At 48.4% G+C, this 25,183-nt stretch overlaps 1 protein-coding gene across 1 annotated transcript; it reads right to left on the minus strand.

The window, feature by feature from the left end:
- Window positions 1-347: 347 nt before the first annotated feature.
- On the minus strand, window positions 348-23,979 carry LOC129703438 (tumor protein p63-regulated gene 1-like protein). Its single transcript, XM_055645877.1, has 6 exons — window positions 23,660-23,979; window positions 23,444-23,628; window positions 23,268-23,359; window positions 19,036-19,212; window positions 7,597-7,750; window positions 348-1,533 (listed from the first exon to the last, which is right to left on the minus strand). Exons 1-6 carry the CDS (start codon window positions 23,754-23,756, stop codon window positions 1,339-1,341), a joined length of 900 nt encoding a protein of 299 aa, XP_055501852.1. The 5' UTR covers window positions 23,757-23,979; the 3' UTR covers window positions 348-1,338.
- Window positions 23,980-25,183: the final 1,204 nt, after the last annotated feature.

A 25,183-nucleotide genomic window follows, 5' to 3' on the forward strand; every position in this document is an offset into this window, starting at 1 on the left:
TTTTGAGCCCAAGCTGAGCTTTGTAAAACTTATCCAGCATTGTCTTGGCGACAGGAGGTAGAGGGAGTGGTTGAGGCGCATTTGTCTGACTGCAAGTCTGACCAGAGGTGTGTGATAGGGACCCGTGCTGGAACCTCTGCTGATTGCCACACCTATAATGGCTTGGATGAGCATGGAGGCAGACTGATTAGCAAACTGATGACACAAAAAAGAGTGCTTCACTGCACAACATGTCACTCCAATGAGGCCATTGGTGTGTTAACGTCTGTTATTGAACACAGATTTGTCCCTGAGTAAAGGTTGTGGGAAATATTGAGCTCCAGTATTGTGACAACGTGAGGCTGAGGCAAAGGCAGAAACACGCTTTATTTGACCAATATACAATTACAATGATATAAATGTTACAGCAATCACACATATTAGAAGTAGGAGCCAGACTAAGGAACTATGAGAAATCCCTCTAATGTAACAGCTTGTTAAAAGGTCACCATGGGGTCAGATTGTCCCCAGGGATGAATTATCAGAAAACATCTGGCTACAGCTGCAATTATTTGGGGCAAAGGGGATGTATCTTTGGAATTGTTCTAGGTACTTGTGTAGTACACCTGTCACTGAATATCAGTGAGGTCTGCTGCTGCTGCTGTTGTTTGATCCACACTGTCCAACGCTGGGTGTTCATGTGTGGCTGGCCTTGGCCAGTGGACTCCCCCTGCACCGGTGACAACATGGCAAGGTGCCTGGGGCTGCTGGAGTGGGCTCCTGCAAGGTACAGAGTAACCCTGGACGTTCCCCACTGGCTGCCCCCTCACATGCAGCCTTGGTGGGCACAGGCCCCTCCAATCAGTGGCAATGGCAACGAACGTTATGAGTTAGGGAACTGCAGAGTGGACCTATCGGAGGTCTGATTTGCCGCAACATTCAAGGCTTGGATTGTTGAACCACAAGAGCAAGCTGTGGATGGTCTGTACTTTGCGTTTGTCTATCTTTGCTTACCTGCCGTTTGGGCACCCAGGGTTTAGCCTGATTCAAGGTTCAGTTACAAATCTGTAGTTTGGTATAAAAAACAAACCACTGGAAGAACTAACTCAGTGAGCCAGGCAGCATCTGTGGAGGGAGATGCTGCCCAACCCACTGAGTTCCTCCAGCACGTAGTGTTTTGCTCAGGATTCCAGCAGCTGCAGTTTTTTGTGTGTCCTGTAGGATGGTGAGTTGCTTTGATTACGTATACATGTGGCTGATCAAGGTCTGTGGTATGTGATTATTAATGACAATACACTGATTCCAGTGCAAGTGAAGGGACACTGGGAGAAGTTGCAGCAGGTGGAGATGATGTTGGCCCTAGAACCCCACCGAGCCACGGGCCAATGAGTAGCCAAGCTTGTTTTGATTGCTGATGAGGGAGATGAGCCCAACGTAGGTATCAATGACGATGGGACGATTCAGGATAAGTGCCCCATTGGCTCTGCCGGGAACTGGGTCCACTCCATAGGCCCTTTGGACGGCAGCAGCAAGCTGAGCTTGAAACATTTCCAGCTGTGGAAAAAACAGAAGATGAGAACACAGAGTGGGAGGAAGCAGGCTGGTGAAGAAATACAGAGAGCTGAAACCATCACAGTCACGTCACAGAACATTTACAACATACCAGGCCATTCTGACCATCACATCTATACTGGTGGAAAAAGCCCTGACCTATTGGGCTCGCTGGGCACCCATGGCTGAGCTTCTGAAACAGAGCCACAGAAAGGAAGTTATAATCAACCTTCACTGGCGCATGTTTGGGACCCAGTGCTTTTGGAAGGAGGTGAAAGTCTTGGAAAAAGATTGAAAAAGTTGATCTCACCAGTTCCATGCTAGTGGAGGTCGAGGGGATCATGAGCAGTCTTGGCAGAGAACAGGAGAGACACCAGGTAGAATGCAAGGGGCAACCTAATCCTATGTGTGGATTCCATCTCAGCTGAGCCTAGTGAGATTTAGGGATATCTTAAATGGCAGAGAGGCTATTAGGTATGTAGAGGTCTGGCGAATTAATAAGAACAAATCACTTTGCCTGCCCCATCCTTTTAATCACTCACTGAAGCCAGAAATGTAAGTGTAAATCAAGTGAAATGTCTGGGGGGCTGTTGGGGATTCTAGGATTTGGGAACTAACCAATCCCCTACAACAGGACAGCAGTGCAAACAGTAACTGAGGTTTGCAGCAACATATATTCCTCTTGCCCCAATTCCCTGACGCCTTCACACCTACTGAAAAACAATTTATTAACCCTCTTCCCCAGTTCTGCTGAAGGACTTTCAGCCTGAACCCTCAACTCAGTTTATCTCTCTACAGAGGTACGAGAGCCTGCGGATGCTGGAAACTGGAAGGGCCTCAATTCAAAACATTATCTGTCCATTTCCCACCACAGGTACTGCCTGACCGCAGACTAGCATCTCTCCCATTTTAGTTTTCTCCACAGATACTGCCTGACCCACTGTGTGTTTCTGTTTTTGTTTCAGATTTCCAGCGTCTGCAGTTTGTTAATTTCCAGTACCTAATCTCGCTGCTAGCCCCATTTAGACTGAGATGTAATTGTGTCTAATTGTGATTTAATCACATGGTGAGGTTTAGCAATTTACAGGTGTTTTGACAAAAACACTAACAGCTTCCGGCATTGCCAGACCTGAGAAAAGCGAGCCAGTTCATTTAAATACTGTGAGAACAAAATCCAGTTTAGTGACTCTATGCCAATAAAGACATTAAACAGTGATTGTGCACCGTAATTTCATTAAAGCTTATTTGCCTAAGGTGGAATTGAAAGTGCAGGTTTAAACTGTGGGAACCAGCAGTGACTAACAGCTGAAGAATGCTCAGAAGGTTAGGCTGTGGTTGAGATGACAGCTTACATCACTTACTGTTGGCCAAGTGTGTAGAGAAACCACACACAAGAACAAATAAACAGGAGCAGGAGTGGGCCACCAGCACTTCAAACCTGCCTGCCGTTCAACATGGTTACTGCTGATCTACACTGAACTCCTCTGCCACTTCCCGATCACCCTCAATCTTTTGAAAATATATCCTCCTATATATACAGTATATATATACATACACACACACATAGTGTGTGTGTGTGTGTGTGTGTGTGTGTGTGTGTGTGTGTGTGTGTGTGTGTGTGTGTGTGTGTGTATATATATATATATATATATATGTGGATAAACTAGATGCTGCCGCACCCGCTGAAATAGTTTCTCCAGCAATTTTTGTCCATACTATATATATTTGTCTATATATATATATATATATATATATATAATATATATATTCATCAGGGACAGAGAATCCCAGAGATTCATCGCCCTCTGGGTAGGACAAACCTCCACACTTCCTCCACCTAATTTTTTAAACGACCTGCCATTATTTTGCAGCTACGTCCCCTTGTTCATGGCCCTCCCACTAATTAAACCATCCGACCATTTACCACGTCAAGCCCCCTAGGATCTTACATGTTGCTTAGAATTACACATTTCAAGAATCACTCGAGTCAGGAGTGGTCCCAGAAGGTTGGAAAATTGCATAACGTCATAAGTGATAGGAGCAGAATTAGGCCACTCAGCCTATCAAGTCTACTCTACCATTCAATCATGGCTGATCTATCTCTCCCTCCTAACTCCATTTTCCTGCCTTCTCCCCATAACCCTTGACACCAGTATTAATCAACAATCTGTCTCTGCCTTAAAAATATCAATTGACTTGGCTTCCACAGCCTTTGTGGCAAATAATTTCACAGATACACCACCCTCTGACTAAAGAAATTCATCCTCATCTCTTTCCGAAAGGAATTACCTCTGGTCCTATACTCTCCCACCAGTGGAAACATCCTCTCCACATCCACTCTATCCAAGCATTTCACTATTCGGTAAGTTTCAATGAGGTCTCCCCATGTGAATATGCATGGATTGGGGTGCTTTGGGAATGGAAGGTATCTGTTGAGACTTGACTTCACTGGTGGTGACATCACAGAGTGCTGACCCAATTCCTGGAAATCATGTGATCCACCAGTCGCCACCAAATCTGGGCCCCTGAAGAAGTTTCTGTTTTGTTTCTATGTACTGACAACTGTTGATTGGGCAAAGGGGTTGCCTCCCACTGTATTTTCCCGCCGGTATCTGTGATTGGGCAAAGGGGTTGCCTCCCACTGTATATCTGTATAAATAGGAGATCGGTTTGTTGGGGCGTGTCGTCTTCCTTTTTGTTCTGTTTGCGCGAGGCTGCTGTGGGCTTGAGTGAGTGGATCCGAAATCGAACCCATGGTGAATGAAGGGTTTTGACTAGAGTATTCGATCTTACTGTATAAAACAAAGTGTTTTACTGACCCAGACAGGGGGGGGGGGGGGGGGAGGGTAAAAGAACCGGAATCAACACTTGGGGGCTCGTCCGGGATCTCAACAGATTACCATCATGAGTTTGCGGTCAAGAAGCTGAATCATGTCGGATCTGGGAGGAAGGAATTGGGCCCCAGATTTAAGTAGTTTTACTACATCAGTTTTCCCCGTTCCGCTAATCTAACGATGAAATGGTCATTCGCTGACTCGTGAGTGGAATCCCGACGAGAACAAGTTCAATCTGGTGAATACTGGTAGTATGGGTGTTTGGCCAGTAACATGGGGTTACTGGGGATTGGTATTTGGTGTTGGTTTTCGGTATTGGTATTTGGTCAGTAACATGGGGTTACTGGGGATTGGTATATTTGGTCAGCAGCTGTTGAGGGCTCGTCACAGTAAATCCTTTAAGCACGAGGGTCAATATACTGCCCTCAGGAGGAGAGTTATCATAGAATGATAAAAGGAGGGAACGTGACTATGCAGGGATTGGGTGCTTTGGGAATGGAAGGTTTCTGTTAAGACTTGGCTTCACTGCTGGTGTCATCACAGAGTGGAGACCCAAGTCCTGGAAATCATGTGATCCACCAGTCGCCACCAAGTCTGGACCCCTGAAGCAGTTTCTGTTTTGTTTCAATGCACTGGCAACTGTTATGTACCTGTGATTCGGCAAAGGGGCTGCCTCCCACTGTATTTTCCTGCCAGTATATGTGATTGGGCTAAAGGGTTGTCGCCACTGCTTTCCCGCCACTGTATAAATAGGAGATCGGTTCGTTGGGGCATGTCATCTTTCGTTCTGTTCTGTTTGCGCGAGGCTGCTGAGGGCTCGAGTAAGTGGATCCAAAATCAATCCCCACGGTGAATAAAGGGTTTGGACTACAGTATTCGAATCAGTGTTTTACTGACCCAGTGCCGTCAAAACGTTTATCATATGTTAACCCACTCATTCCTGGGATCATTCCTGTAAATCTTCTCTGGACCCTCACCAGAGCCAACACATCCTTCCACAGATATGGTGCCCAAAATTGCTCACAATATTCCAAATGTGGCCTGACCATGGTGCCACTGTTATTTCGCTGTTCAAGAAGGGAGCAAAGCAAAAGGGAAACCATAGGCCAGCTAGCCTGACTTCAGTAATTGGTAAGATTTTAAAGAGTCCGTTAGTAAGGATGAGGTTTCTGAATACTTAGAAGAACATGATAAACTAAGCCAAAGTCAGCATGGTTTTGTGAAAGGGAGATCTTGCCTGACAAATATATTGGAATTCTTTGAGGAAGTAAATAGCAGGATAGACAAAGGAGAATCAGTGGATGTTGTTTACCTGGATTTTCAGAAGACCTTTGATAAGGTCCCTTATGTGAGGTTGCTAAACAAGATAACAGCCAATGGTATTAGAAGGAAGAAAATAGTATGGATAGAAGGTTTGCAGAATGGCAGAAAGCAAAGAGTGAAAATAAAGGGGGCTTTTTCTGGTTATCTGCCAGTGACTAGCGGTGTTAACGTTGTATACTCATAATGTTGTTTTTTTATTGATGTGGATGAGGGAATTGAAGGCTTTGTGACCAAGTTTATGGGTGATAAGAAGATGGGCGAAGGGCAGGTAGTGTGGAGGAAGCAGGGACTCCTCAGAAGGACATGGACAAGTTGGGTGAGTGGACAAAGAAGTGGCAGAGGGAATACAGCGTGGCAAAATGAAAATAGACTATTTTCTTAATGGAGAGAGAATTCAATATTCAGAGAGGTGCAGGATTCCCAAAAGGTTAATTTGCAAGTTGAATCGGTAGTAGGAAGGAAAATGCAATGTTAACATTTATTTCAAGATGACTAGAATTTAAAGACAGGAATATAATCCTGAGGCTTTATAAGGCACTGGTCAGACCATATTTGAAGCATTGTGAACAGTTTTAGGCCCAATATCTGATGAGAGATTGAAGAGAATCTAGAGAAGATTTACAAGAATGATCCCGGGGATGATTGGTTTAGCGATGATGAGCGTTTGGCCGCGCTGGGCCTGTACTCACTGAAGTTTAGAAGGATGAAGAACGATGATCTAATTGAAACTCACCAAATAGTGAAAGTCCTGGATAGAGTGGATGTGAAAAGGGTGTTTTCACTATTGGGAGAGTCTAGGACCAGAGGGTACAACCTCAAAATAAAAGGACATACCTTTACAAAGGAGATGAGGAGCAATTTCTTTCATCAAAGGGTGGTGAATCCATGGAATTCATTCCCACAGACGGCTGTGGAGGCCATCATTGGGTATTTTTAAAGTGGAAAATGACAGATTCTTGACAGTAATGGTGTCAAAGGTTATGGGGAGAAGGGAGGAGAATGGGGTTGAGAGGGGAGATCAGCCTTGATTGAATGGTAGAGTAGACTCGATGGGTCGAATGGTCTACTTCTGCTGCTCTGACATGCATAAGATCACATCTTGTTCTTCTAAGCTCCAAGGACCACACACCCAAACTGTCCTACCTCTCTTGATTGGACAACCCTCTCATCCTAGGAACTTGGGGAATCTCCTTTGGATTGGCAAAGCCTCACTTTGTTAGGTCAGGGGACGAACACGCTGCACGGTATTCCAGGTGTGGCCTCGCCAACAAGTGGAACAAAACTCCCCGCACTTAAACTCCAAGTCCTGTAGGTAAAGGAGGCTTAATATTTGCCTCCTTTTCTACTTTCAGGTAATGAGCTGCCTGCTAACTGCTACAGTTCATCACACAGACTGGACAAGGGAGTCTCCTGCCACTTCATACACTGAAGACCAGGTTTAGTTGTTTAATACCTTCTCCCCAATGGAACTAGGAAACTGGGAAATTGGGAAAGGCTCATTGATCAAAAGGGTGAGAAATGTTTAATGAAAAGGAATGAGAACAAATATGCACACAGCAGTGCACATTCGGAGAATATTTCTTGAAAGATGACAGGGCAACAACAAGAAGTTATAAACCAGCAATGCTGAAAATACTCTGGAGGATGGGTTGTATCTGTGAGTTGTGTAGATCCCAAAATGGGCAGTTGTGAGCCACAGAGGTTGTGAATGTTGTGTGAAGGGCCTCCTGTAAAGTGCAGAGGATCGACTAATCTCAGCCTGTCTCACACAATATCCACCCTCCATGGTCAATCAGCAACCCTGGGGGATTTCCCTCCTTCAGGCACCGGGTGACCAGATGTGAAGGAGGGTGGGATCTCCTGTGTTGTGTCCTCTTGTGGGAGTGGGTGACCCTTAAGCTCATCTTACCTGGCACTTGCTGGTGAACATCTCAGTTGCCCCTTTGACTGGGTGTTCAATGAAGGTTGTGTATGGAATGTCATTGCTCCAGGGATTCCAGCGGGAGGTGAAGGGAGCCTCTCGTAGCTTGTCCCAGTGAACGCGCAGCCCCTGGCCTTCTCTCCTGCAGGAAACATACAACAACACTCCAGGTGACTATCCTCCCCATGTCACAGCAACACCAGAACACGTGAAATAACAGAGGCCGTCCGGCCTGGCTGCCTCTGCCTCTGTGGCTCACCCTTTATCTCAGCGCCATTTATCGCACTCACATATCTCCGCCAGTTCTCCTAACACCTCAATGTCCATCGATCTGACCTGAACGAGCTATGTAACTGCGCTCCAAGCCTCCTGGGGGAGGGAACTATAAAGATGGCACCCTCTGTGGACTCCAATGGGCACAGATATTAGGCAGAGGCAGTGTTTGCTAACTGACCTTGTGACCTTGAGGGAATGCACTAATCCATGGCAGGCGAGGGACTGAACTGCAATCTGACCGGGTACCAGATCCCACCCACCCTTCCTCCCATGGCTGTGGGTCACCAGCCCAGGCCAAAGCTTCAGATCAGTCAACCTGGGACCAGAGTGGAGCAGTGACTGAGTGAGGGCTGAGGGGGGGAAGTGAGAGGCAGGGGTAAGGGGTGAGAGCAGTAGTGAAAAGGAAGGGGTTAGGGAGGGGATAAGGGGTGAGAGTGAGGTGTGGGATGAGAGGGGCAGTGGGGGACGAAAGCGTGGCAGAGGCAGGGGTGTTAGAGGGGCCGGGCTGTAAGGACACTGCTGAGGGGGGTGAGAGGGAGGGAGTCTGGGGAGTGTGGGCTGTACTCTCGTGCCCTGGGCAGCCTGCTGTCAACCTGCGGAGGGACATGACGAGTCTTCTCTAACTCAAACGACACATACCCTGACACATTTGCTTCCACTGTGTGGACTGACGGCATGGATCGATTTGCTGGTAACTTCAGGGTAAATTTGCACACGGATCTCCAGCACATCGGGCAGAGCGGTGTTTTATAAATGTTTCCCTGGAGTGAAAGGATCCTTCATAAAGCAGTTGCTGAATGGGTCTGGACTTGCTGTGGAACTCTCCCTTTCAGGGACGCTTTCACTCTTGCTGACTAAACCAAGGCTGCAGTGTGGAGAGAGCAGGAGCCCACAGCACCACTGGTCTCCCCTTGACCAGCTGCCCAGTCTAAACGGTGCAAAGCTTGTCTCTTTTATCAGGATCAGCATCCCACTGTCACTGCTTCCCATTCTGCAGTTTTATAGGGCCTTGGTTAGACTGCATTTGCAGTATTGTGCACAGTTCTGGTCACCCCATTACACGCTTTAGATTTTAGAGACACAGCACGGAAACAGGCCCTTCAGTCCACTAAGTCCATGCCGACCAGCAATCACCCCGTACACTAACACTGTACCACACACTAGGGACAATTTACAGAAGCCAAGTAACCTAAAAAGTTGGAAGTCTTTGGAATGTGGGAGGAAACCGGAGCACCCGGTGGAAACGCACGTGATCACAGGGAGAACAGACAAACTCCATGCAGACAGCACCCATAGTCAGGATCAAACCCGAGTCTCTGGCGCTACGCCATTGGGCGGCCCGACAGGGTGCAGGAGGGATGTGGAGGCTTTAGAAAGAGCACAGAAGAGGTTTACCAGAATGATGCCTGGATTAGGGGATGTTACCAGACATGCAGTATCTCTGGAGGGAAGGAATGGGTGACATTTAGGGTCGAAACCCTTCTTCAGACCAGAAATGTCACCCATTCCTTCTCTCCAGAGATGCTGCCTGTCCCGCTGAGTTGCTCCAGTATTTTGTGTCTATCTTCAGTTTTTTCCTACGTAATCAGTGACCATGTTTACAGTCAGGCAATGCCTTTCTATGAGGTGAACTATTCTTTCTTACAATAAAAAGCAAAAAAGTTGCAGTGGAAATGCTTTAGGTTCCAAGGCTAACATTAACATTAATTAATTTTTTGGTTTCGAACGGTGTGACAGGGTCAGTGAGGAGGAGATTTAGTCAGTGTTGCAGGGCTGAGGGATTCCAGGAGTGGACTGGAGAAGATGCGATGGAGAAGCAGAGAGGTGGGTTGACAGATTGTGACTGATTTAGACAGGAGAAATGGACTGGATAGAGAGACCAGAGACAGAGAGGAGAGTGCTCAGGGTGGTGGTGAAACCAAGATCTGGAGGCGCAGGTGTGGGATGTTGCTATTCCGTGTCTGTGGGAGCGGACGGCGTTCAGTGATGGGGGAGACTCGTGCTGTATCGGTGGGTGGGGACCCAGTGACAGAAATCACTGACAAACAGCATGTTACATCATTGGTAGCCATTCACAGCTTCGGAGAAAGCAGAGTGTTAGACAATGAAGTGAAATCTGATCTCAGCCTTTTGACCAAAAACCGCTGTGGTGCCCAGGGCAAAGATGTTGCTCCTGCACCTTCCATGCTGCTCATCAACAGATCATCCCGTCCACTCCACACAGCAGGACGGTCAGCACCGAATGCCGGAGACCAGCAAGAGGGATGAGTCTGGACATAGGGAATGAGGGGGAGTGGGATTGGTGTGGAGAATGAGGGACAGTGGGATTAGATTTGGTTTGAGGAATGAGGGGGAGTAAAATTAGACTGGGTGTGGACATTGAGGGGGAATGGAATTAGATTTGGTGTAGGGAATGAGGGAGAGTGGAATTAGACTGCATGGGATATCGAGGGGAATAGGGTATTAGACTGGGTGGGGTTTTAAAATGAGGGAGCGGAGAGTGGGATTAGATATTGAAGTCAGTAGACTATTTTTTTTTAGAATTAGTGCAGTTAAACCTCAATTAGATCATCCACACCTTAAAAGGGAGGAGAAGGCATGTTTTGTACTCTGTCTTTGCTCCTGAATCGAGGCCAGCCTTTGGCCTGCAGCCGAGCTCTGATCACCCGCCGCTGTGCCGTGAAGGAGAGCGGGACCGGTGATGCCCACACACGGGAAGAGCTGCCTTCCACTGGTCTCAGAGGGAGACGGGTTGTTGAAGGGGGATAGGGGCTGTTAAGGGGGAGACTGCCTGTACTGGGCTGGGATTTTGCTGCACTCACCCTGCACAAAAACTGTTCCGGGAACGTGCCTGGGGCACAGAGGTGCAATTGTTGAATTGGCAGACACATAAATCTCATCAATTAAGAGCTGGGTGTGTCTGTTTATGTACAAGGAGAACCGATGGTTTCCCAGATAGCTCTGCAGCGCCCTACTGCGGTCTGAAGGCCCAGTAGGAACAGCTCCCTACAAACAGACTCCCACGACGGGATTCACCTTCCCCCGGCACCCTGAGGTGCTCCCCCATCTCTCTGTCCTCTACAACCTTCTCTTTCCTGCAACTGTGGTTGGTTTCAACTTTCCCCAGTTCAGATGGGAGGTCCTCGACCTGACATTATAAAACCAGGGAAGGCTGGAGATACCCACAGGTCTGGGGGAAACGAGGGAGAGAGAACAGAGCCAATGTTCCCAGTTGAACACTTCATCGGAATCAGAATGAGTTCCATTGAGATGCCGAACATGAAACACTAGCTGTTTCTCTCTCACTCGCTACCTGACGAGCTGAACCCGTCAGGGTCAGAAGAGCTGAACCCTTCTGTCGCCCACTCCCGCAGCAGCTTGCGGTGTTGTCTACATGTTGTGATGAGGGTGGCATTTGACTCAGTGCCTGGGCTGAGGGTGGCGCAGAGCCAGGCAAGCTGCTATGTGCTGCTCCCTGCCCTCAGGCACTCTTGAGCCACAGCTGCTGCCTCACCCTGCCAGAACAACAGCGCCTTCATTGAAGGCAGCTCAACGCAGCTCAGCCCATCTCCCCAATCTCCACTACCACAGCTCACTCACCGCCTGGACTCTGCCAACTGGGAGACCCTCCACCCATCTACTGACAGAGCGTGGCTCCTCTGCACCACCTTTACCCACTCTGCTACATGAAGTTATCTGCCTCCTTCACAGCTCCAAACACCCCTGACCCTGCTGGCAGAGAGTTCCAGTGGCCACACACTGTGTGTGAGGGAGTCTCTGGGTTCACCCCACCCCTGCTGACATCTACCCACTCCCACCAGCAAAACCTGTCACTACTTTAACAGCTATGCTCAACCACCATAGCCTTCTAAACTTAGAAAAGCAGTTTAGTACAGCACAGAAATGGGCCCTTCAGCATACCGTGCCCATGCTAACCTTGCCAATCTACACTAATCCCATTTGCCTGCATTAGCACGGCATCCTTTTTGGACTTAAGTGTCTGTCTAACTGGTACAGTTGTCACGTGTACTGAAATACTTTGTTTGCGAGCTATCCGCTCAAATCATACTGCACGCGAGTACAATCAAATCATGCACAAGTACAACAGGCCGTGCAAAGAGAAAAATGCCAGTGCACAATGTGGGGTTTCAGCGATATAGTGTTACAGAGAAAGTGCAGGTCAAAAAATGTCCAAGATCCGCCATGGGGTAGGTTGGAACATGACCTTAGCTGATGGAAGGACCCATTAGTAGTCTGATAACAGCAGGGACAAGCTGTTCCTGAATCTGGTGGTATGTGCTCTCTAGCTTCTGTATCTTCTGCAGGAAGGGAGGAGGCAATGAATGACCTTCCAGGGAGGACCTGCTAGGGTGTGAGTGGACCTTGGCAGCGTGGTCAGCATAGATGGCATGAATGGGTTGCCAAGAACATCCTCCCTGGTACTGCCCTCTGGAATTATTTGAATATTGACTTCATTTTGCAGGAGCTCAAGAGAGAGGGCAGAGTAACACCTGTAGTATGAAGGCCTATCACATGGGGTTGGTTTCCCACTCCGCTGCAGGTCACGTCAGAGGGGGAGCCCCAGGGGTAGCAGGACCCCGCACACCTTACACCCGTACTAGACCGCTACACAGAACAGTACAGGAACTGGCCCTTTGGCCCACAATGTCCGTGCTCAACATGATGCCAAGTTAACCTAATCTCCTCTTCCTGCATGTGATCCATAAACAACAGGTCTCAGCGCAGTTCCCTGCAAACTCCACTGGAAGACACTCTTCCACCACCACCCTGTCTTCCATGAATAAATCAGTTCAGAATCCGAACTTCAGGTCACCATAGATCATGCATCTTAATCTGCTAGATCAGCCTCCCATGAGGAACTTTACCAAATGCGTTACTAATCCACCTAGACATCATCCACTGCCCTACCCACATCAATTGCCTTTGTCACCTCCTCAAAAACTCAGTTAGTAAGACACCACCAGCTGGGTATGAAGCTAGGCTGACTATGGCTAATTTTCCCATTCTCGTTCAAATGGAGGAAATCCTGCCCCTAAGAATCCTCTCCAATAGCTTCCCCACCACTGACGTGAGGGTCCGGCCTGCAATCTCCCGGATTATTCTCTACTTTCCTTAAAAAAGAAAGAACATTGGCAAGGTGGCGAGTTTAGCCGGGTACAGCAAGGACTTGGTGGCTGATGTTGGGCGGGATAGGGTGGTGAGTAGAGTGAGTTAGGGAGGGGGGAAGGGATGGGGTTTGCCTGTACCCTCCTCACCCGCTGATCCCAGGAGCAGTGGTCCTGAATCAGGGCGTCGAGTTTCCTATACACTGCGGGGTTCCAGTACGGAAGGTGGGGCGAGGGAGGGAGGGAGGGAGACCAGCCTCTATCCTCACCCTCTGATCGAGGCTGCAGTCCCACACGAAGCCTCCTGGGGGCAGCACTGAGTACCCAGCTTTACCATGGGATGCCAGCACCACCGTCAGGTGTACAGCGGTACAGCAGCAACTCTCCCCATCACACATAGACTTCCCATCACAGAGAGACTCTCCCCATCACACTCGGCTCCCTATGCTAGAGGAACTCTCCACCACGGAAAGAGACTCCCCCCTTCACGGCATGTCAAATTAACTCTCCCCGTCATAGGCTTGGAGATATATTGTGGTCCTTTACTGCGGCAGTTCAAGGGGTCTCACATCCCCCCTTCTCGGGGGTAGTTGGGGGATGGCATTAAATGCTGGACTTAGCACCAAGCCCCCTCCCGATAAACTTTAAACTGGAAACTTTTGGAAAGTGCCATGCGGTTCCCATCTATTCTCCACGTTTGACCTTCAGTGGTGGAGGCAAGGCTTCATGTCCAGTCCCCGTTTGCTGAATCAATTCACAGCCCAAAGGAATTCTCCTTGCCACAATTTAGATTAGGAATATTATTCCTGTGCCAGCTGCACAGCACTGGCAAATGCGTGAATTATGTTCACTGCACCTCTTCCGCTTGTGCAAGTGCAGACCATCGGGTATCAGCCCTTCCTGTGTTGATCCTGCTAATACAGATTAAAGTGAACCTTCTCATGAATGCATTTCAAGAACTTTGTTTCTTTGTAATCTTTTCCTGTGGTGAGGTCACAGTTAACGATCCACCTTGGAAATCCCCAGTTCTTAGCCCGCGTTACAACTTGCACTTCTCAGAATTTGCTGCATGTCTGCCCTTAACTCTGTCTCAGACATTGGGAGGTGCCTGTATCTCCCAGATAGGACATTGCCTGTGATCCTCAGTTCAGCTCACATGCCCTCACTTATTGATCCTTCTAGCAGATCACAACTCCATTCTCATTCCCCACTACCACAGATAAAAAATGAAGAAGGGTCCCAACCCAAAACATCGTATGCCTATTCCCTCCACAGATGCTGCCTAACCCGCTGAGTTCCACCAGCACTCGGGGTTTTACCACAGATGTGACTGTTTCCATCACTGGTACCGCAGCTTCCTCCTCTCCTGTAACCAATTCTGCCTTCACCGGTAACCCAGTAACCAGGACTGTCAGTATCGCTTTGTCCCACAGTGCTACCACGAGCCCTCAACTCATGGTGTACCTGAACTCCTCATGTTCACCTTTTTAACATTTAAGTGCAGCCAAAAAAAATATTTCTTCCACTTTCATGGTCTTTGTTTCTTTTGCCTCCCAACTCATTCACCATCAAATCTTGCCTCTCTCATTTCAGTATCTTTGTTCAGTCTCTGCGCTAGGTTGGGTTAAACCCACTGCAACCCCACCGCCAGTCAATCCATGACCAGCTCTTCACTCACAGGGTGGTGGGTGTATGAAATGAGCTGCCAGAGGAAGTAGTTCGGGCAGGTATATAAAAACATTTAAAGGACAAAAGAGGACAGCACAATGGCACAGCAGAAGAATTGCTGCCTTACAGGGCCAGAGACACAGTTTCAATCGTGCTACAGGTTTGTAATTTCTCCCTAGAGTTTGTAAAATATATCCTTTTCTTAAGAAATGGAATCTACAGGACATTCAGTGATGGGACCCCAGCTATTTACGATATATATTAATGATTTGGACGAGGGAATTGAATGCAACATCTCCAAATTTGCGGATGACACGAAGCTGGGGGGCAGTGTTAGCTGTGTGGAGGATGCTAGGAGGCTGCAAGGTGACTTGGATAGGCTGGGTGAGTGGGCAAATGCATGGCAGATGCAGTATAATGTGGATAAATGTGAGGTTATCCACTTTGGTGGCAAAAACAGGAAAGTAGACTAATATCTGAATGGTGGCCGATTAGGAAAGGGGGAGATGCAACGAGACCTGGGTGTCATGGTACACCAGTCATTAAAAGTAGGCATGCAGGTGCAGCAGGCAGTGAAGAAGGCGAATGGTATGTTAGCATTCATAGCAAAAGGATTTGAGTATAGGAGCAGGGAGGTTCTACTGCAGTCTTGGTGAGACCACACCTGGAGTATTGCGTACAGTTTTGGTCTCCTAATCTGAGGAAGGACATTCTTGCCATAGAGGGAGTACAGAGAAGGTTCACCAGACTGATTCCTGGGATGTCAGGACTTTCATATGAAGAAAGACTGGATAGACTCGGTTTGTACTTGCTTGAATTTAGAAGATTGAGGGGGGATCTTATAGAAACTTACAACGTTCTTAAGGTGTTGGACAGGCTAGATGCAGGAAGATTGTTCCCGATGTTGGGGAAGTCCAGAACAAGGGGTCACAGTTTAAGGATAAGGGGGAAATCTTTTAGGACCGAGATAAGGAAAACATTTTTCACACAGAGAGTGGTGAATCTCTGGAATTCTCTGCCATAGAAGGTAGTTGAGGCCAGTTCATTGGCTATATTTAAGAGGGCGTTAGATGTGGTCCTTGTGGCTAAAGGGATCAGGGGGTATGGAGAGAAGGCAGGTACAGGATACTGAGTTGGATGATCAGCCATGATCATATTGAATGGCGGTGCAGGCTCAAAGGGACGAATGGCCTACTCCTGCACCTATTTTCTATGTTTCTATGTTTCTTAATGGGATAGTAGTGGGCAGAAAGGCATGTCATGCGTGGTTTGAAGAGCAAAAACTTGTAGTTTATAATGCCAAAATGGAATAGTTGAGGAAAAACAAGGTATACAGAGTTACTTATTGGTTACAATCTGAGGAGTATGATGATGCTACTGATTATAATATGCCAATGTACCAGCTAGCAACTGATCTTCTCCATAAAGACTTGATCTATTACTCGAAATTGTAATTTATTTACCTATCTGTTACGGACTTACAGCATATAATACAATAATATTAAAGTTCTGATCTTGAGAATATCACATTTTTGAATTTTCAAGGCAGTCTAGGTGTTTATTACTATTTCCGTCACAACGGTCAATTTTGTAATTAGCTACAATTAGGTAACTAACTAATTATATGCTTTAATTTCAGGTCATCCAAGTAGGATGTTTTATATTTGTTTCAAAATGCTTCAATCTATAATAACTGAAAATTTCATTCAGTTCTCTTAATTTTTTAAGAAAGTTATGGGCTTTTGACTGTCCTCGATCACAGCTTTTGTGTTGTCAATGGAAAAGCAACAGGGAACAAGATGCTAATTTCTGAGAATGAAATGGCCATAACCTTTTTAAGACTGAAGATATGAAAGTGAATTAGGTGTCAAATTAAACTTATTTTAATGCATTATCTGATGTGATAAATTGCAGACTTGATTTTTTAAATCTCAAAATGTTGTAACATTTTTATAAAATGTAGGAAATTGCGAGGTGTGGTAGTTTGGAACATACAAACCAGGGCAGGACCCTCACAGTGAATGGAAGAGCCATGGGGAGTGTTGTAGAGCAGAGTAATCTAGGAGTGCAGGTGCAAAGTTCCCAAAACCTGGCGTCACGGGTAGATAGGGTGGTCAAGAAGGTTTTTTGTACAGGGATGTGCAGGGAGAGGTTGTGCAAAGGAAGTCTTTGTTCCTTGGAGTGCAGGAGGCTGGGGTGATTTTATATACAACCATGAAGGGAATAGATAGGATGAATGCAGAGTAGGAGAATCAAGAACCGGAGGATGGGTTTAAGGTGAGAGCAGAAAGAATTAATAGGAAGGTGAGGAGCAACCTTTTACACACGGGGTGGTAGGAGTTGGCCAAAGTTGACTGGAAAGATACCCTAGCAGGGATGACAGTGGAACAACAATGGCATGTATTTCTGGGAATAATACAGAAGGTGCAGGATTAGTTCATTCCAAAGAGGAAGAAAGATTCCAAAGGGAGTAAAGGGTGACCGTGGCTGACAAGGGAAGTCAGGGAAGTATAAAAATAAAAGATGAGTGGGAAGCCAGAGGATTGGGTAACTTTTAAAGAGCAACAGAAGATAACTAAAAAGGCAATACAGAGAGAAAAGATGAGGTACGAAGGTAAGCTAGCCAAGAATATAAAGGAGGATAGTAAAAGCTTCTTTACGTATGTGAAGAGGAAAAAAATAGTTAAGACCAAAGTTAACTATTTAAGAACTGAAGTAAATGCACATTAGGCAGGAAATTGTGTTGGGTAGACTGATGGGACTGAAGACTGATAAGTCCCCAGGGCCTGATGGTCTGCATCCCAGGGTACTAAGGTGGCTCTGGAAATCGTGGACGCATTGGTGATCATTTTCCAATGTTCTATAGATTCAGGATCAGTTCCTGTAGATCGGAGGGTAGCTAATGTTATCCCACTTTTTTAGAAAGGCGGGAGAGAGAAAACAGGAAATTATAGACTAGTTAGCCTGACATCAGTTGTGGGGAACATGCTGGAGTCAATTATAAAAAATGAAATAGCAACAAATTTGGATAGCAGTAACAGGATCGGTCTGAGCCAGCATGGGTTTACGAAGGGGAAATCAGTCTTGACTAATCTTCTGGAATTTTTTGAGGATGTAACTAGGAAAATGGACAAGGGAGAGCCAGTGGGTGTAGTGCACCTGGACTTTGATAATATCCCACATCGGAGATTAGTGGGCAGAATTAGAGCACATGGTATTGGGGGTTGGGTGCTGATATGGATAGAAAATTGGTTGGCAGACAGGAAACAAAGAGTAGGAGTTAACGGGTCCCTTTCAGAATGGCAGGCTGTGACCGCAAGGCTCGATGCTGGGACCGCAGCTATTTACAATATACATCAATGATTTAGATGAAGGGATTACAAGTAAAATTAACAAATTTGCAGATGACACAAAGCTGGGTGGCAGTGTGAACTGTGAAGAGGATGCTATGAGGATGCCGGGTGATTTGGGCAGGTTGGGTGAGTGGGCAGATGCATGGTAGATGCAGTTTAATGGAGATAAATGTTAGGTTATCCACTTTGGGGGCAAAAATAGGAAGGCAGATTATTATCTAAATGGTGTCAAATTGGGAAAAGGGGAAGTACAACGGGATCTGGGGGTTCTTGTTCATCAGTCACTGAAAGGAAGCATTCAGGTACAGCAGGCAGTGAAGAAAGTGAATGGCATGTTGGCCTTCATAACAGGAGAAGTTGAGTATAGGAGCAAAGAGGTCCTTCTGCAGTTGTACAGGGCCCTAGTGAGACCACACCTAGAGTATTGTGTGCAGTTTTGGTCTCTAAATTTGAGGAAGGACATTCTTGCTATTGAGGGAGTGCAACGTAGGTTCACCAGGTTAATTCCTGGGATGGCGGAACTGTCATATGTTGTTAGAATGGAGCGGCTGGGCTTGTATACTCTGGAATTTAGGATGAGAGGGACCTTTTGAAACATGTAAGATTATTAATGGTTTGGACACGCTAGAGGCAGGAAATACGTTCCCGATGTTGGGGAAGTCCAGAACCAAGGGCCACAGTTTAAGAATGAGGGGTGAGCCATTTACAACGGAGACGGGGAAAATCTTTTTCACACCGAGAGTTGTGAGTCTGGGGAATTCTCTGCCTCAGAAGGCGGTGGAAGCCGGTTCTCTGGATGCTTTCAACAGAGAGTTAGATAGAGCTCTTAAAGATAGCGGAGTCAGGGGATACGGGGAGAAGGCAGGAACGGGGTACTGATTGGGGATGATCAGCCATGATCACATTGAATTGTGGTGCTGGCTTGAAGGGCCGAATGGCCTACTCCTGCACCTATTGTCTATTGTATATGGGACAGGCCGGAGCCCAGGGCCAGGGATGCTCACCTGCTGACGGAGTGCGGTGGTAAGGTGAGGGTCCCATGGACCAGGCTGTCGATGTAGTTGAGAGGGATGCGGCGGCAGGATTGTAGGCTCAGCATCATGAAGTCATACTTGCAGATGAGCAGGCTGCGCTCGGTAATGGCGGCTATGCGCTCACCCTCCTGGTTCCAGTGGTCCACCCTGCAACGGCACAGCACTGGTCAGCACGGCAGCAGCAACACACAGGGCCGGCAGCCCACACCTAGCAACACACAGTCCCTGGGGCCCCAACACCCAATCACCAGCTCATCGTTAGGTGATAATTGATAGGAGTAGAGTTAGGCCATTCGGCCCATCAAGTCTACTCTGCCATTCAAACATGGCTGGTCTATGCTGTCCAAGGTCCAACTACACCTGTCCCACCTGCCCACATTTGGCCCATATCCCCCTACACAGTTCCCTGTCCAAATGTCTTTTAAATGTTGTTATAATACTTGCTTCCTCTGACAGCTCATTCCATCTATTTGCCAGCCCTCTCTGACTGAAAAAAAAATGATAACAGTGTGGCCAAAACTAAAAACAGTACTCCAAATGTTGCCTCGCCAATGTCTTGTACAATGTAACACTGCAAGTTGAAAGGAAATGCGAAGGGATAGTATTTTTACAGAGGGTGGTGGGTGTCTGGAATGTAACGCCAGGTGTGTGGTTGAGGCAGATACAATAGTACCATTTACCATTTTGGACAGGCACATGGATATGGAGGGTTATGAATCACATGCAAGCAAAGGATATTACTTTAACTTGGCATCATGTTCAGCATGGACATTGTGGGCCAAAGGGCCAGTTCCTGTGCTACACCGTTATATGTTCGTCAAAACAAATAGAATTGCAGTCCCTGCACTCAATGTGTGCCCCTCCTGATGCCCTGCAGCATTCCCAATATAAGCTCCAATGATGTGCCCTATTTAGCAGGACCCTCTGGATATTGCGTAAGAAAACATTCCTGGACACAGCAGAAATTCCACTACTGTTCTTAAGTTGCGCTGTTGGACTCAGTTAGGGTGGTTGATGCAGTGGAACCAGTTGCATGAGCTGAGAGCAGTTGGGAGTAACTAGTTGTGCTGGAGCAGTTGATTGTTTTGGGGGGGGGGGGGGGGGGGGGGGGGGGGGGGGGGGGTGGTTGTGTTGGAGGCAGCTGTGTTAGACTATAGAGTTTACTTTAGACTTTAGAGATACAGCGTGGAAACAGGCAATTCGGCCTACAGAGGCCACCACGACCAGCGATCACCCCATGCACTAGTTCTATCCTACACACCAGGGACGATTTACAGAATCAGATTTATCTACAAAGCTGCACGCCTTTGGAATACGGGAGGAAACCGGATATGGCACATGGAGAAAATCCATGCGATCACAGGAAGAATGTACAAACTTTATACATACAGCACCCAGGGTCAGAATCAAATTTGGGTCTCTGGCACTGTGAGGCAGCAGTTTTACCGCTGCACCATTGTGCCGTCAATGGGAGAAGTTGGTGGTGTTGGGGCACTGGGTGGTGTTGGGGCACTGGGTGGTGTTGGGGCACTGGGTGGTGTTGGGGCACTGTTGTGTTGGGGCATTGGGTTGTGTTGGGGCACTGGGTGGTGTTGGGGCACTGGGTGGTGTTGGGGCACTGGGTTGTGTTGGGGCACTGGGTGGTGTTGGGGCACTGGGTTGTGTTGGGGCATTGGGTTGTGTTGGGGCACTGGGTTGCGTTGGGGCACTGGGTTGTGTTGGGGCACTGGGTGGTGTTGGGGCACTGGGTGGTGTTGGGGCACTGGGTGGTGTTGGGGCACTGGGTTGTGTTGGGGCACTGGGTGGCGTTGGGGCACTGGGTTGTGTTGGGGCACTGGGTTGTGTTGGGGCACTGGGTTGTGTTGGGGCACTGGGTGGTGTTGGGGCACTGGGTTGTGTTGGGGCACTGGGTGGTGTTGGGGCACTGGGTTGCGTTGGGGGCACTGGGTGGTGTTGGGGCACTGGGTGGTGTTGGGGCACTGGGTGGTGTTGGGGCACTGGGTTGTGTTGGGGCAGTGGGTGGTGTTGGGGCACTGGGTGGTGTTGGGGCACTGGGTGGTGTTGGGGCACTGGGTTGTGTTGGGGCACTGGGTGGTGTTGGGGCACTGGGTGGTGTTGGGGCACTGGGTTGTGTTGGGGCACTGGGTGGTGTTGGGGCACTGGGTGTTGGGGCACTGGGTTGTGTTGGGGCACTGGGTGGTTTGGGGCACTGGGTTGTGTTGGGGCACTGGGTTGTGTTGGGGCACTGGGTTGTGTTGGGGCACTGGGTTGTGTTGGGGCACTGGGTGGTGTGTTGGGCACTGGGTGGGCGTTGGGGCACTGGGTGGTGTTGGGGCACTGGGTGGTGTTGGGGCAGTTGGTGCATGCTCCTCCTGTTTTATTACCAATTAGCTGAGCTCACAACTTCCCTTGTGGCCAACCTTGTCCACTCTTCAAGATGGGGTTGGACAGGCTGGATCCTGAGAAGATCTTTGCCCTGGGGGTGGTTCCTGAGCTCAGGATCAGAGTTTTAGGATAAAGGATGCACTGAAAATGAAGCTGAGGAGGATTACTTCTCTCAGAGGATGGTGACTTTCTGGAATTCTTCCCCTGAGGGTCTGTGGAGACTAAGCCACGGAGTCTATTCAAGGTCAGACGGACGTTTGAACTACAGGGGATGGGGGGTGGGGGGGGGAAGAGCAGGGACGTGGTGCTGGGACTAAAACCTGGTCAGCCACGCTGGTACATATGTTGACTCTGCCCATGAAAAGCAAAAACTACAGATCGGAAATCTGAAATAAAATCTAAAAATGCTGGAAACACTCGGCAGGTCAGGCAACACCTGTGGGAAGGGAAGCAGAGACTGAGTTTGTGGTCCAGACACATTGTTAGTACTGGAAACTCTCTATGGTTCTGGTGAAAGGTCTCTGACCTGAAATGTCACATCTGTTTCTCTCCACAGATGCTGCCTGACCTGCTGGTGGTCTCCAGGATGTCCCAATTTAACTCTATCCAATCCTATCAAACGTTCTAGTGCCATTTCCTTTCCGTTAATAGATTGCAACATTTTACCTGCAATTGACGGCGGGCTAACTGGTGTATAGTGCACTGTTTTTCATATAAATTTGTTACTGAACTGTGGGAGCTGATCTGAATGTTGGGGATGGGTGGCCAGTAATCCCCTGTTCTACATGCACCTCCTCCACAACTTGGCGTGCAGGGAGGAGGACCTGGGGTGCATTGCTCTTCACTCCTGCTACCACACTCATGCTCACTTTAGACCTGCCATTCCCTACCTGTACCTTTGTTATGAAAGCAGACTCAATAGATAATAGGTGCAGGAGTAGGCCATTTGGCCCTTCGAGCCAGCACCGTCATTCAATGTGATCATGGCTGATCATCCCCAACCAGTACCCCGTTCCTGCCTTCTCCCCATATCCCGACTACTATTTTTAAGCCTCATCTAGCTCTCTCATGAAAGCATCCAGAGAACCTGCCTCCACCACCCTTTGAGGCAGAGAATTCCACACTCACCACTCTCTGTGAGAAAAAGTGTTTCCTTGTCTCCGTTCTAAATGGCTTACTCATTCTTAAACTGTGGCCCCTCGTAAGAGAAAATTTACGAGGATGTTGCCAGGATTCAGGGCCGAGCTGTAGGGAGGGGATGGCAGGTTAGGACTTTATTCCTTCCCAGGAGGCTGAAAGGAGATTTTATAGAGGTGTATAAGATCATGGGGGGAATAGATAGGGTTAATGCACAGTCTTTTACCCAGGGTAGGGAAATCAAGAACCAGAGGACATTGGTTTAAGGTGAGAGGGGAAAGATTTAATAGAAACCTGAGAGGCACATTGGAAGCACCCTACTGGATGGAACTCAACATCATTTCTCCAAGAACATTGGGAACAAAGAGTGGGCAGTGTGCCCGTTGCTGGATGTATTCACACTTCAATGGGTCAGTGAGTTTGGAGCAGACAACGCCTATGGTCTGTGCTGTTCATTGTGATAGGTGTATGTGAGGACCAGGCACCAAGTGTCCAGTACACACTCACTCAGAAGACACACCCAGTGCACAATACACACTCACTCAGTGACACACCCAGTGCACAATACACACTCACTCAGTGACACATCCAGTGCACAATACACACTCACTCAGTGACACACCCAGTGTCCAGGGCACACACTCACTCGGCGACACACCGAGTTTACAATACACACTCACTCAGTGACGAGCCAGCTGCTCTGGAGTTCACCGTCCACCTGTGGGTCCATCCGGGCTCTGATGTCGGTCAACGCGTTCTCAAACGTTCCCGGCTGCAAGAACAGAGAGAACCGCAGGTTATTGAGCTGTTCCCACCGCCCTGCGCCGGCTCCCACACCCTGAGCAAAGGCCTTTACCCGGAGCACGAAGAACCTTATCAGCCTGGACTTCGGCAGCACAGTTCCAGGGTCGCGGGCCGGTCCCGGGACAGGGGCCGGTCCAGGGTCGGGGGCTGTTTTAGGGATGGGGGCTGTTCCAGGGACAGGGGCCAGTCCAGGGTCGGGGGCCAGTCCAGGGACGGGGGCTGTTTTAGGGTCGGGGGCTGTTCCAGGGACAGGGGCTGTTCCAGGGACAGGGGACGGGGGCCAGTCCAGGGTCGGGGGCCGCTGTCTCATCGCTCTCGCCCGGATCCCATCCCGGGAACTCGGCTTTATCCAGCTCCATCGCCATAGGAGGAGCAGGGCCCGGCAGGTGCGTCCGTCTGGTCCCGGGTCACGACAGGTGTAAGTGTTCCAAGTGGGTCTGCTCCGGGTCCCAGGTGGGTCTGCTCCGGGTCGGGTCGGGCCGGGCCGGGGGTGAAGGTGGCCTGGGTCGGGTCGGGCCGGGATAGCACGGGTGGAAGGGGCGGCGAGACAGGAAGCGCACAGAGTCCGGGTTGTAGGTGCTTTGTTCCGGGACTCGCTGCTTCCTGGTTCACCCCGGGGCGGGACTGCCGACACCCTCCGCCCAGGCACAGCCGAAATCGACAGCGAATTGATGGATGGGCCGAACGGAGGCTGTCAGGGTGTGAAGCGGGGCCGACGGCGGCAACTGAGAGCGAACCAGAAATCCCCCCCCCCACATCCCCGTCTCCACAACACCCCACCCCATCACCCCATTTCCCCGTCAGCCCACCCCGTCTCTGCCGACCACCGTTCCTCTCCGCGTTAATCCCATCTCCCTCTCTCCCCGCTCATTCAATGTACCTGTCCAGATGTCTCCTAAACGTTGTTGCTGTTCCAGCCTCCATCACCTCCTCTGGCAGCTCATTCCAGGCACCAACTGTTCTGTATGAAACGTTTACCCTTCAGATCCCCTCTATACTATCCCCCATGCCGCTACTTTTGAACCCAGGTCTCTAGCTTCAGACGTTCCTACATGGGAGCCCAACTCTCACCCTTTACGCCTCTTGTCTCCATCCTATCACCATTCAGCTCCTTCCCACCAAGAAAAATAGACCCAGCCCATCCAATGTTTCTCTCTTGCTCAATCTTTCCAGCACAGGCAGTCACAAGCTTCTAAGTACGGTGACCAGAACTGCACACAAGACTACAAGTGCAGCCTAAACAATGTTTAGCGCACTCTTTTGTTTTTTGTATAAAAATCCAAAAATTCTGGAACGAAATATTTGAAATCTTCACAAAACAATTTAAAATAAAACTGATACCAAAAGCAGAATGGATTATTTTTGGAATAACGGAAGGTAGCCCTGAACTAAACGTGTTTCAAAAGAATTTATTTAATTACGGGCTAATAATGGGAAAAAAGCTTATACTTAAATTCTGGAAAAACGCTCCTATACCAACAATAAAAATGTGGATTTCAAACATGTTCGCAACATTACACCTGGAAGATATGAGACCCCTCCTCGCAGGCAAAGCAGACCACTTCCAAAAGACGATGTCTGCATTTATGGACTTACTACAAGCATGAGGTGCAACAGTAATTTAAAAAAATAAATGGTGCCAGGATCTGGTAACGGGTGGTGAAACATATGGTTGGTATATCCCTTTTTGCGGAGTTTTTTATAATAGAGCGATTGTTTATCTTTCTTTCTATCTTTTCTAGGGTCTATTTCTTAACTTTCTTCTCTAACTCTCTCTCTAATGGGCTCTCTT

This window comes from Leucoraja erinacea, chromosome 14 (assembly GCF_028641065.1).
Source record: "Leucoraja erinacea ecotype New England chromosome 14, Leri_hhj_1, whole genome shotgun sequence".
NCBI classification, from domain to species: domain Eukaryota; kingdom Metazoa; phylum Chordata; class Chondrichthyes; order Rajiformes; family Rajidae; genus Leucoraja; species Leucoraja erinaceus.

What these genes read in the sequence shown, in the direction of transcription:
- LOC129703438 (XM_055645877.1), bottom strand. Translation starts at nt 23,756, where the DNA reads ATGGCGATGGAGCTGGATAAAGCCGAGTTCCCGGGATGGGATCCGGGC. An exon ending in TAAGGTTCTTCGTGCTCCGG is followed by an intron (nt 23,360 to 23,443) that starts GTAAAGGCCTTT and finishes CTGTTCTTGCAG; the next exon opens with CCGGGAACGTTTGAGAACGC. An exon ending in AGCAGCTGGCTCGTCACTGA is followed by an intron (nt 19,213 to 23,267) that starts GTGAGTGTGTAT and finishes GTGCCGTTGCAG; the next exon opens with GGTGGACCACTGGAACCAGG.